General features: G+C 33.0%; 1 protein-coding gene across 1 annotated transcript; it reads right to left on the bottom strand.

Annotated features, from left to right (window-relative positions):
* Positions 1-750: 750 nt before the first annotated feature.
* Positions 751-13,157, bottom strand: LOC128993606 (death-associated protein kinase 1-like). Its single transcript, XM_054417597.1, has 5 exons — positions 11,884-13,157; positions 3,352-3,667; positions 2,871-3,050; positions 1,762-1,977; positions 751-1,033 (listed from the first exon to the last, which is right to left on the bottom strand). Exons 1-5 carry the CDS (start codon positions 12,930-12,932, stop codon positions 893-895), a joined length of 1,902 nt encoding a protein of 633 aa, XP_054273572.1. The 5' UTR covers positions 12,933-13,157; the 3' UTR covers positions 751-892.
* Positions 13,158-13,769: the final 612 nt, after the last annotated feature.

Raw genomic sequence — 13,769 nt, 5'->3', positions numbered from 1 at the left:
GTAGTTGGCTTGTTTATGGATAAATTTTGATCAAACTTGGCGTTTTCATTTATTTCATTCTATTGATATTTTAATAACAAACACACTTTATTAGTTTCCCTGTAGCTAATCTAGGTACTGGTTAAACATAAATGTTAATTTAATAGATTAATAATTAAAAATTAATCCAGGCAAATGGAAATTCGCTAAGTCGGCAGGTTTGCTGCAGCGGGGGTATTTAATATTTATATTATTTATAAGTCCTTCAAAAGTAATGTTTGAAATGTTAATTCATGCTTGTTGGCTCAATGTCCAGTTTGTCTGAGTTTATTATTCAGACATATCTAACTTTGATAAGATTGACTGTACAAAGAGAATAAGAGTCTTCTATTTATGACAAGCGTAATTTTCAAAGTAACGAATTTAACACTTGTATATACACAAATTCAAGACCAATTATCAGGTTTATAATTAACGTTTCCTGTATCTACCTACAGATTTGATTACTAGTTACACGCGCTTAGTTGTTGATTTCTGCTCTCTTTCGCTTCTTGACTCAGTTAATTGAATTTTAAAGCCAGGGGGGGGGCCGAGACCTAAGTCAATTAAAAAATATTGATTAAACAGAAGAATCGACTCAAGCATAGAGAAGAATAAAAAAAAATTAACTATCAGATAATTTGGTAATGTGTAAGGGGCAAACAAAAAGATTGACAAAAATTTGTTTTCAAATAAATAAATTTATTGTAACTATTATAATTATATCCATTCATTGCTGTAAGCTCTTGTATTACGGTATTAATAAAATAGTATTTTAATGAAATGTACTCGGAATAGGAAACTTGGGAAATTGATTGAAACATTCTTTCTATGTTAATAAAGTACTTTGAAAATGAAAAATATGATTAGATAGTTATGTTAGGTGAGGCGTTTGTCTACGAGCCAGCTCCCTGGTCAACAACTGACACATCTCTGGCTGGGAGAGTCTGCGGTAACTCTGCTTGGCAACGTCCAGTGCTGGCTCTAGGTCCACCTCCTCAGCTTCTACCAACATCTGTAACATACATCATGAGAATTTCAGAACATGCAATATCAATTTGAACTAGGTGCTTCTGCCTCTTATACAGTCTGCCAAGAGGGGGTTTCCTTCTGGGTTACTAAGGTAGCAGTCGTAATTAACTATTCAATATTTCTTTTTCAACTACACAACTCGTGTCTACCTTACTCAATAAATTTGAATTTAGCCATTGCTGCAATAACTAAGCTAATGTCACAACTCACTCTGATGTTGTCCAGCCTAGATTAAATAGGCTCCCATCTTCCTGGAATGTATAGTCTTTAAAAATATCTGGTATCCTAAATACATTCCTAAACTCTAATTCATTCTCCTAAATCTCCATCCGTTTTGATCTTGGATTGGGCCAAGATTTTTCTCAACGCTCATTAATTCAATCTCAGAGGTTAAGTTATATATATAAGTAGGCTATTGTATGAGAAAATTCATTATTATTCTCATTTAGGCCATGTTACTCCTGTACATTCCACACAAGAATACTGACTGGAATTATTATTGAAAAATATTCATATTGGTCTTCCTGAAAACCATTATTAACCTTCAGATATTGTTTAAAAAATGTGGTGTATCATAAGTGGCTACTAGACCATTGTTTATTTCATGTTTCTATAGTTTTTCTAGATACTTTCTCTTCTTCTATTAATTTCATATACTTTGTTTCTAATATGTACATTACGGACTAGTTCTACTGTAAGACTTAAGCCTACCTGAACGACCGAGATGAAGCCACTCTCCACAGCGCAGGTGAGTGGAGTTGCTTCTTCACAGTTGTGAGTTTCTAGGTTCAGATTGGGACAAGTCAGCAGCTGCCGCACGGTGTTGACGTAGCCTCGTCCTGCGGCCAGGTGAAGCGCAGTGTTGCCAGCCAAGTCCTGAGAATTCACCTCGGCACATTGCCGCAACAATGCTGCCACCACACTGGCCTGTGTCAGACTAGTGTTAACACCTAATTGGTTACCTCAGACATTTTTTAACATCAAACTATACCATTTTTGTCACTTGTAAAAGGAAAAGTGTCATAGGGGTTTGACCTCCAGACCTCCATATTTCAGTCATCTAAAAATATTATACACGGCAAAGGTTAGTGTGGTGGAGATCTGCCACCCCCCACCAAACTAGAACCAGTGCCCCCATTTTTACTTACTTGATTTAAGTTCCTTTCTTCCATGGGGGTTTTAGGGCTGCAACAAAAGCAGCCTTCCACCACACTCGATTTTGGGCCATCCTTTTTACTTCACCCCAGCTCTTTCCTTCTTCCTTGATTTCTTGTTGTACGGATCTTCTCCAAGTCATCTTTGGCCTCCCTCTCCTTCTGTTTCCCTGAGGGTTACATTCAAGGGTTTGTCTGGCAATGTTGTCATTTGGCTTTTTTAGGGTGTGGTCTATCCACCCAAACTTTCTTTTTTGTATCACCAACAGGACTTTCTTTTGCTCTTCTCAATAGCTTTTATTCTTTCTGGCCAAAACTTGTTGAGTATTTGTCTGAGACATTTGTTAATGAAGAATTTGTAGTCTTGTGTTACAGCATTTGTTATTTTGCAGGTTTGGCACACATTAAGAACAGATTTCACGTTAGTTTAAAACATTTTAGCTTTGTATTTCTTCTTATTTGACCAGAACGCCATACTGGATAAACTTCCCTACGCTGATTGGCATCTTAAGGGAGTAGGGAACAGGAGTGGACATCTTCCCTACTCCCTGAAGTTACACTGATGGAAACATCTAACCTGCAAGAACAAAGGCTACAAAACTGGTAACAAATAATTAAATTTTCTAGTTCTTGCCACTGGAAAAATAAATAAAATCACATTCTAACCTGGTTATGTCTAGCTGCTATATGCAGGGCAGTCTCACGGTAGAGGTTGGTGTGGTGGAGATCAGTGCCCCCCGCCACTAAAGCCAGTGCCCCCGCTTCCCAACCCCTTTCTAGGGCTACACACAGTGCTGTCTCACCACGGTCGTTCTGCACACTCGGGTCTGCTCCTAACTCCAGCAGCTGAAAAAGGACATGAACTACTAACTATAGTGGTAAATTAGTTGTTCAAAACAAACAACAAGAGTTTAGGATATATTTCTTAACTTAGAGATTAATTGTAAGTATGGATCTTGACATCTTACTGATCACTTTAGTAAGATGTATCTTCATCATTTATTTTATTAACTGATATTTATATTTTATAATAATGTGTTTTAAAAACTTGTCACAAGGTAACGATTTAAAACTAAACACTCCCTCTTGTTTAAAAAAATCCAATAAGTAGGCCTACCAGTACCCAAATTTTTCACAAAACATTCACCTGTTTTATCCATGTCACGTTGTTGCTACTCGCTGCGACTCGGTGCAGGACTGTGCTGTGTCTGTGGTCTCGTAAATTGACATTGGTGATGGCTACAAGTTTGAGAAAAACTTGAGGCTCGTCGTCCGCAAATCCTGAGACGCAGTGGAGAGCGGAACACCCACGCAGCTTGTCCTGGGTGTTGGGATTACACCCAGCGGTCAGGAGTGCGTCTAGCAGTGGCAGACAGACGGGACGACGACTCACAGCCATGTGTAGCGCTGTCTCCCCTCTGACACTCGTCAAGTTGACATCACAGCCGGCCAAACATAGAGCTCTGGAAGTATTCAAATCAAATCAAATCAAAATATCTTTATTCGTCATCTGTACATGCTTGGTACATTGAATAGTGTCAATGAATAGCCTATATTACATTAAAATATTTGTAACATATTAGGGGGATGGTAAAAATTATTGGCTTTCCTAATTGCCTTCATAAAGTTGAATGGATATACTGTAGTGCTATCCTAGAAATCAGGTTTCCGATTCAATTAGAGGATCAAAATTTCAAAACTAGACAATTCTCATTTGATCAATGGAATTTGTATAGGTCCTGACTCTAGAAACAACTTAATCTAGTAAAAAACCGGTGATATCTCATTTATTTCTACTCATCATCCTCTTAAAATATGTACTTTGGTGTGTTGATACCATACAAATCTTATATCTAGTCTAATGTTGGAGATATCAAATCGCATAAGAAATCTACAATATTTTACTTAATAGGTGGACCTACACAGTTCAAAGTGCCCTTGGAAGTACCTATCATAGCAATATGACCTAAACAATTTGACAGGATTTAACCCCTAACCTACAGGTCTATTGCAACCTAACCAATATTCCCCAGCTGTGACTGGTAAAATGGAATGAACAAATCCAGAAATATATTTTTTGTACTCAACCCTAGGTGTCAAGAAATTTTGCCCCAGACTTAGGCCTACTTGATCACATTAACACACACTAACAGAGAAGGCAAAAACCATTTTCATCATAATGCAGCAAAAACAGTAGTTTTTAATGCATGCGTTGGAGGTATAAAGTAACAGGGAGTAAAATCTTTTTTAGTCTCTAGGGAATTAAATCAGCTGTTGTAAGCAGTTGTAAATTTCAATTATGGCAATTGTATTGATAGAAATTATTTATCGATTGATTTATTAGGTAAGGTTTTAGTCTATTGTTGTTGGTTGCTTGACGTATCAATGGTATAATGTACTGTTACACAATTATAATAGACAAAATTATTAAATCACTTACTAAACAGCTGCTTAATAGCAGAATTGAAAACAAGCTGGAAGTCTTTTTGGGAGGTTATCTTTACATAAGCATTATTTCGTTTTATAGCTCTGTATGTTAATTTAATTTATAATGCATTATGAAGAAAAATATAGTTCACCACACAGGAAAAAAAGAGCCACTTTAGGCCCTAGTGATAAAATAAACCATTTTGGTTGAGTAAATAGTACAAGTAAAAAAACATGTATACACAACTCATTTTGTACCGTAAGAGGTATTAAAATGTCAGTACTTTTCAACCAGAAAAATTTATGTTTTGTCTAACAATACATCCCTCATTTTAACATGTAGTAGAGGTATTAAAATGTCAGTACTTTTCGACCAGAAAAATTGATGTTTTGTCTAACAATACATCCAGACATGTATTCTAATTGAAATTAACAATTATTAAAATCTTAAAAATGCCCAATGGAAAAACAAGTTAAAGTCCATATTAGTTTGATAAACTATCTTTATACAAACATTTCTTATTAAACAAAGAAGAAGTTAGATATTTTAAGAACAAACTGATACAATATTAACATTATAACATATAACATGATAAGTATCATAATACTATTATTTATAATAGTCAAACACAATAGTTATAAAAATAAAAGTTAGATTTATTAAGATTCTATTTTTCTAACTTAAAGTTTATAGTGCCAAACTGAAAAGACACATACAGTATTAAAAAACTGAATTTCCTCATTGACAATATTATAGTATCAAAAACTGAAAAAGGTAGCACCAAAGAGATGCAAATCTCCCCAGTCATATCTATATTAAATTACTGTGAAAATTTTGGAAATTGTTACAGTAATGGACAAATTGTTAACTTTATGGAATAAATATATTTAATTAAATATAGGAATTTAATTTGTAAAGCATATTAGAAACCAGCAAATTAATCACAAAAAGTCCTTTAAATATCACAGTATACAGGGTTAGGCAAAAGTCTGGAACCCCCCAGTTAACTTTTTAACGCGTTGCAGTAGGAAAACCAAACTAGGCAAATATTTACAACATAAGTAATTGCACTTTTTCATCCAAGTTAAAACTTTGCCCCAGCCCCCAAAATGGGGTATTTTGGGGGCAGCCCCAAATTTTCAAATGTGAACACCTATCATGTGACCCCTCATTTGAAAGGGCTTATAAAGGGAAATTGAATGGTGCAAACCGGAGGTCAATATTGCACCCCTAATCAAAATGGCAGCCATTTTAATTTAATATGAGTAAGCAAGAGTCGGCACATGTTTACAACATAAAAAATGCACCTTTTCATTAAAGTTAGAACTTATACCCGGCCCCCAAAATGGGGTATTCTGGGGGCAGCCCCAAATTTTCAAATGTAAACACCTAGAGCTCGTGCGTTTCCTTATCATGTGACCCCTCATTTTAAAGTGTTTCTCAAGACAAATTAAATGGCGCAAACTAGAGGTCAATATCGCACCCCTAATCAAAATGGCAGGCATTTTGAAATATCCCCTATTGACTTTTTAACATGTTATAGCAGGAAAACTAAACTCAGCATACCTTAATAAAAAAAGAGAATTCACCTTTTGGTCAGTATTAAAATATATAATTTTTAAAGTTAACTGAGGGTGACCAGACTTTATATCTTGCTTGCTCATCTTAAATAATTAAAAGGGCTACCATTTTGATTAGGGTTGCGATATTGACCTCTGGTTTGCGCCATTCAATTTCTCTTGATAAACCCTTTCAAATGAGGGGTCACATGATAGGTGTTTACATTTGAAAACTTGGGGCTGCACACAAAATACCCCATTTTGGGGGCTGGGGCAAAGTTGTAGCTTTTATGAAATACCCCCGCCGCAGCAAAGCTGCAGTCTTAGCGAATTTCCATTTGCCTGATTGGATTTTACTAAAAAAAGTCTCCTTAAAAATATCACATTTATTCCCTATTTAAATAAAATTAGTTTAACAAGTACTTAGGTTTGCTGCAACAGGGAGGGTAAAAAAGTGTTTTTGTTGTAAAATGTTAATACTGTAGTTTTGTAAGAAATGAATGTATTTTCCAAATTTGATCAAAATATGTTCATAAACAAGCAAACTACAACAGTTGACTTATTCTCCATAAGAATAACAGGGGAATTTTAAAATTACAATTTTTTTGAATTTTCTCCGTAACCATTAGGCGCATAATAACGCTTCAATATACTAAATTATTTGTTTTTTTAAGCTCTACAAAATGGTTTAAAAAGAAATTGTGAAATTTTGTGTTTTTAGGGTCAAAAATGGGAAAAACCTATTTTTACCCCATAAAACCCCCCATAAACCCCCCTTCCCATAGTCCGATCATGCTGGTTCGCGAACTCATTCAAGTTTATCCCACCTTACACCTTCAAACCAAATTTTATCAAAATCGGACAAAAATTACTCAAGTTATCGTGCGGATGGACAAATATATATATATATGAAAAATAGAAAAATAGGGCTACTATATATAAATAAAGATTAAACATTAATAAACTTAGTACCCAAGTAAAATTATTTATTAAAATATTTACTGACTATAGTTTCGGCTCTAAGGCCATTTTCAAAGTAAACAAAAATCAAAATAAGATATGTTAATAAATAAATAACATATGATATTATAAAACTTTTCTAACTTGTAACATAATTTTGTCTTCATTGATTAATTTATATACTATATGATGTATTGTACTTATTTTCATTAATATTTTCTCAATTTTGCTATTTTTTCATATATTGGATTATTCAATTTTGGAATCATTGTATTTAAAATGTTTGATTTGTTATTTTTGTAGTTCATATAAATATTAATTTCTTCTTTTACATTCAATTTTTCTCTGTCTTTTTCAATTTCTAATATTGTTAAGTTTTCTTCGATCTTAGTAAACTTATGTTTGGATTTTAGTAAATGATCTGCAAAATTTGATTTCATTGATGTTTTGTTCTTCGATTTATATGTCTGTATATGTTCGTTGAATCTAACTTTAAAATTTCGATAGGTTTGTCCAATGTAGTAGTTGTCACAGTCAGAACATTTAGTTTTGTAGATACCAGATGCATTGTATATATTTGCTGTATTGATTGTTATAGGATTGTTGGTTTTATTTTGTATGATTTTAAAAATGTTATTTTTTGTTCTGTAGCTTAATTTTACTGGGGTATGTTTGAATGTTTTCCTGATTGCTTTGTTAAAATTGTTGTTGTATGGGACGCACATGAATTTCTTTTCTTCTTTGTGTTTCGAATTGTTTTCTAAGTTTGATTTTAATTCATTTCTTTTCTTAATTTTCTTCTTGATCATATTATCAATCATTTTGCTTCTATATCCATTTTTTTCAGCTAGATATTTTATAGTGTCGACTTCTTTCTTGTAATTTTCTTTATTTAAAGGAACGTTGACTACTGTGTATTAATGAAAAAGAAACCCAACAAAAAGAAATCAATTTCCTAGATCTAACAATTTCCATCCAAAACAACAAACATTCTTTTAATATATTCAGAAAACCCACAACTACAGACATAATAATTCCAAAAAATTCGAATCATCCATGGACACACAAAATTGCAACTTTTCATTCATTCGGAACTAAGTCCATTATCAAGTCATTTTTACCAAAACCTCATTCTTTAAACTAACAAAATTAAAAATATAATCATATGTAAAAATAATAAAATATAAACTATGTTAACTAAATCTTAATAAATTTTGGTATTAATTTTAAGCATTGAAATCAAAAAATCAAATATCAATGAAGTCGAACTTCGCCGACCATATAATGAACACAGACCACAGTTATAAAAACATGAAAGAATCTAACAATTTTAGAATATGAAAAAGAACGTGAGAAACTTAATGTAAAAGAAGAGCTAAATATTTATATACACAACAAAAAGGACCCCAACAACATACTTAACACAATGATTCCAAAATTAAACCAACCTATCTACGATAAAACTGAAAAACTAAGGAAGGAAAGAAAGAAAAAATTAATACCAAAATTTATTAAGATTTAGTTAACATAGTTTATATTTTATTATTTTTACATATGATTATATTTTTAATTTTGTTAGTTTAAAGAATGAGGTTATGGTAAAAATGACTTGATAATGGACTTAGTTCCGAAACATGTTGTCATGAAAAATAAAATAATTACTAAAAGGGTACTTTGTTAAATATGTTTTTGATTTTTAATATATATTTATATATATATAAATTTGAACAAATGGTGTTTTTGGCCTCTGGGGACATCAAAATGAAGAAGTAAATCGGTCCCGGGCTTAGGTCTTACCATGAGACCTACGGTAATAGCTACTTCCCTATAGGGAAATTCGCTAATACTTCCCTACAGGGAAATTCGCTAAAAGTGCAATTCTTATGTTGTAAATATGTGCTGAGTTTGGTTTTCCTACTGCAACGCGTTAAAAAGTTAACTGGGGGGTTCCAGACTTTTGCCTAACCCTGTATAACCTATTATTAAATTACATGTAAAATTCTATAATGTTTGAGCAAATTTCCCAAATGTAGATCTCATGGTGAGACCTTGACCCGGGACTAATTTGAAATCTAGTACAAACATGTAAACCTTCATTTATTAGAATGAGTTCACAAACCAGCAGGATTACACTATGGGACCAAAGTTTTATGGGGTGAAAATTGGTTTTTCCCATTTTTGACCCCCGAAACATAAAATTTTGAATTATTTCCAAACTGTTTTGTAAGGCTTAAAAAATAGTATATTCAAGTGTTGTTGTATGTCTAATGACATAAACAACTTCATGAGAATATTTTTATGAAAATCTAACCAGGTAAATGGGAATTCGCCTAATCTGCAGGTTTGCTGCAGTGGGTATTTTATTTTTGGCGTAACATTGCTAATACTTATCCTCTGGATACTTTAATCACAATATTGTGGCAAGACAGTATTGTGTTGATGTAAACATGAAAAGAAAGGTCATTGACAAACTGTTGTCAGCACGTAAGTTGCTGAGTACAACTTGCTTGTTTACGGCCGAGTCACGATGTTTTCACTCCCATTCATAGTCAAATGTTCTATCAGCATGCTTACGACATTCTTACACACAATTACATATTACAAGCACTTTGTTGTGTAAGAAAATTGACCGAGTTATGTGTTGTGTAAACTCTGCAGCATAATCTTTTCTGAATGCTAATTGCATTTGTGTTTTCTTTTGATTGTAAATGTGACAATTATACTATCCTGTATTAAATTACAATAAAATACAGGGGGTTTTTAAAAGAATGCCGGGATTTTAAATGGTAACTGCTTGGATACTATTCAAGGTAACTAAACGTTTTATACGTCAAATTAAAGCTAAAATAACTAAGTTTTGTTTACCGTGCAGCAAGGGAGGAAACTTTGACCTTGGTTTGCGTAAAACAGTTTCGGCGTGATAGGCCGCTATTGTGACTCATATGTCTGACACCAGTCGCCAGTACGACGTTTACGGCGCAACAGAAGGCACAGATTGCAATCTGTGGTTCGCAGAGTTTGTATCCATTGCTAAATTAAACTTAATTTAAATCTACTTGATGATTAACTTAATGAGTTTCGTGGCACCGAAGTGTTTTGAAAAGATACCCGGCCGGCTAAAAACAAACGATGACATAGTCGATGAAATCCGACATTTCTGCATCATAAGCCCGAAGCAATCAATTGTTCCACGATGTCTTCAGTTTAACGAACCTAAATTGGTTACTTTATGATGTTATCTATAAAAGATAGAGTCTTTGTGCCGAAAAGATTCAGTTAAGACATCAGATAAACATGCCGATCGCCCTAAGCGTACAGACTTTGCCGGTTTTACGCTCATATAAGATTGATGAAAGTCTGAATGTTATTAAATCATTCCGAATTGTATGAAAGAATGAGAAAAAAACTTTATTCTTTTCCCTTCGATTTGACGTTTAAATCGTTTAATTATCTTGAATAGTCCCCGAGCAACGACCGTTTGAAATCCCGGCATTCTTTTAAAAACACCCTGTATTATTATTATCACGTTATTCGTTTTTTAAACTGGTTGCTTCATGCTTGATTTGGTTGTTTAACAAAAAATATGTTATTAACATAGCTTGACATATTGTAAACCTGTAATTTTCTTATGTTCAATCTTGCAATAAGCATTTGTAAGGAGTTCTTGGTTTTTAGCGAATTTCCCATATAGGGAATAAGCTATTACCGTAGTACTCATGGTAAGACCTGGACGCGGGACCGATTTTTTTTTTTCGTTTTGAGGTCCCTAGAGATCAAAAACACCATCCGTTCAAATTCATATATATATATATATATATATATATATATATATGTGTCCGTCAGCACGATAACTCGAGCAAAAATGATCCGATTTTGATGAAATTTGGTACAAACGTGTAAACGTACGTTTATTCGAACGAGTTCGCGATCCAGCATGATCGGACCATGGGAACGGGGGTTTACGGGGGGTTTTATGGGGTAAAAATAGGTTTTTCCCATTTTTGACCTAAAAAACATAAAATTTAGCAATTTCTTTCCAAACCATTTTGTAGAGCTTAAAAAAACAAATAATTTAGTACATTGAAGCGTTATTATGCGCCTAATGGTTACGGAGAAAATTCAAAAAAATTGTAAATTTAAAATTCCCATGTTATTCTAATGGAGAATAAGTAAACTGTTGTAGTTTGCTTGTTTGTGAACATATTTTGATCAAATTTGGAAAATGTTTTTATTTCTTACTAACTATTCACATTTTACAAAAAAAAAGTTTTACCCTCCCTGATGCAGCAAACCTAAGTACTTGTTAAACTAATTCTATTTAAATCAAGAATAAATGTTATATTTTTAAGTAGACATTTCAGTGTAATCAGTCAAATGGAAATTCGCTTAATCTGCAGGTTTGCTGCGGCGGGGGTATTGTCATTTTGTTTTCAAGCAAAGAATCTGTAAGCTAAAAATCAAAACTATTTAACAGGTTTTTGAATAAATGAAACCAAATTATAACCACCTGTCCTATGTATAAAATTATGGTGTCAACATCTAACTACTTTTGTAATGTTCGCTTTCTCTATAGTACTTTATGCAAACACTAGTGATGGACCTAATTTTGAAAGCATTTTTTACATTGCGGCAACACTAAAACAAATATTTAACCAAAAATTACTATTTCTTAATTTCTGTTTTTATGACTATACAATTTTTAATTGATAAAGTTTAAATCAAAGTTACTTACTTGACAATAGATACGTTTTGCTTGAGAGCCGCCTGTACTATTGGTGGATCTCCTCTTCTTCTCCAATCTGGTTCATCCGGGTCAGCTCCTCTGGCCAACAGTTGCTTCAAGAGAAATTCATCGTCTCGCCTGATAGCGTCATGAATATCTACCTCTACATCACCTTCTAGAATAAAAACTCTCTCTGTTGAAAAACAGTTCCTCTCGCTTGCCTTCTCTCTATCTTGATCGGAGATTGAAGTTCCTTCCAGATTCAAAAAACTCAAGTCATTTTGCAAAGTTGTACCTTGGGTATAATCCAAATCATTTGCTTGTGTTTTATTAGAATCCACTGTTGTGTAAGTGGAATTTTTCTCGTCGGTGTCCTCGGTAGAGGAAGTTTCTGGTAGTTTATCTATAGTCGGTTTTGGAATATTTTTACTACAGTTGAAATCTTCTTCTTGCAACAACTGACATAATGTTTCAAAAGGATTTGTATACTCATTTGTGTTGTCGGTGCCATTAGTTTCTAACTTTTCTGTCGCCGTAGAATGGTGCACAGTTTTGTTTACTCCTTCAAAAATCTTAGTCTCATTTGACATTTCATTAAATGATTTGAACACACTTTGGAAACGATAGAAATTTTGAGTTAACTCCAAAGTATCACTAGATTGTGACGAATTTATAGATTTGTGTTCAAGAATGCATCCTTCAGGCTCGTTTTGAATCATTATTCCATTTTCATTTTCAAAACTATTTGACTCCGGATTATTCTGTATACTTTCATTTTCACTTTTATGTGGAAATTCACTTATGAAAATATTATCAATGCAATTCTTACTAGACAAAACCTCAACTTCATTTTTGTGCTCTTCTGATGTTTCATTGATGAATGAATCCTTAAAGTTTTGAATAAGTTTATCAAGTTTATGAAGAGGATTAGAATTCACATCATTTGAGGATTCATTCATAACATTTGAATTAGTTGTATTCTCATCTTTAACAACACTGATAGGAACCATACTAATTTTTATAATATCAACAATACCATCCACATTTGAGTGAGACATTTTATTTAGAAAATTAAGCTAGTTTATTTATGGAATATCTGGAAACAATTTGAGAAATTTTCCCATCCTAACTTAATAAACAAGTATTTACATAGCCTAGTTGTTAAATATTATTTATCAATCATATGTAACCTCGGTAATGTTTAAAGCTTTCTGATAACACATTCCAGCATATGCTTCTGATCTAACACTCACTACTTACTGACCACAAACTGAGCACTGAGACACCACCTTGCTGGCAGACAGACAGACACTAACTGATAAAGCCACTCCAGGCCTAGAACAATATCAGTTCCTCCTCATGTCTGCTTTTTCTTCAATGAACCTAAAACTATACTACTCCAAGACAAAACAGTTCACACCCTTAGCAAATGTTTTATATCGATAGAATTTTTACATAACACTTTGTTTAAGAAATACTAAATTTGTTTATTATACATGTATGTCCAATTTACACAATGGAATTATATGGAGGGATCGGATGGCTTCAAGTACTTTTAATGTTTTAAACATAAATACTCAATCATTAAGAATTGCGTTTATACGATACTAAAAAATTCTAAAACATATTGATAAAATTCATAAAATTTGTCAAAGATTTTCTTAAATTTATTATGTAAAATGAAATGGAAGATGGTAAATTTTCCAATATAGTTGGTATGGATTTTAATTTTTTAAATTCCATTTTAAATGCATACTCATTTTAATAACTATCATTACTAAGCTTTTCTCTTGGTACAGTACTAGTTATTTAAAAATTCTTATCAAGCTGATTAAATTGGTTTATCTTTTTAAAATTTTAAATATGGGCAGGATTTTACCAATGTGTTACAAGAA

Source organism: Macrosteles quadrilineatus, unplaced genomic scaffold (assembly GCF_028750875.1).
Source record: "Macrosteles quadrilineatus isolate MER2022 unplaced genomic scaffold, UCM_ALF_1.0 Scaffold_4__1_contigs__length_99947679, whole genome shotgun sequence".
In the NCBI taxonomy this organism is placed as follows: domain Eukaryota; kingdom Metazoa; phylum Arthropoda; class Insecta; order Hemiptera; family Cicadellidae; genus Macrosteles; species Macrosteles quadrilineatus.
Note: the sequence above shows the minus strand (reverse complement) of the source record. Positions and strands in the feature narration are given on the sequence as shown.

Coding starts and splice junctions, on each gene's coding strand:
- LOC128993606 (XM_054417597.1), bottom strand. CDS start 12,932: ATGTCTCACTCAAATGTGGATGGTATTGTTGATATTATAAAAATTAGT. Junction 3,668..11,883: donor CAAAACGTATCTATTGTCAA/GTAAGTAACTTT, acceptor GAATACTTCCAG/AGCTCTATGTTTGGCCGGCT. Junction 3,051..3,351: donor ACGTGACATGGATAAAACAG/GTGAATGTTTTG, acceptor GTCCTTTTTCAG/CTGCTGGAGTTAGGAGCAGA.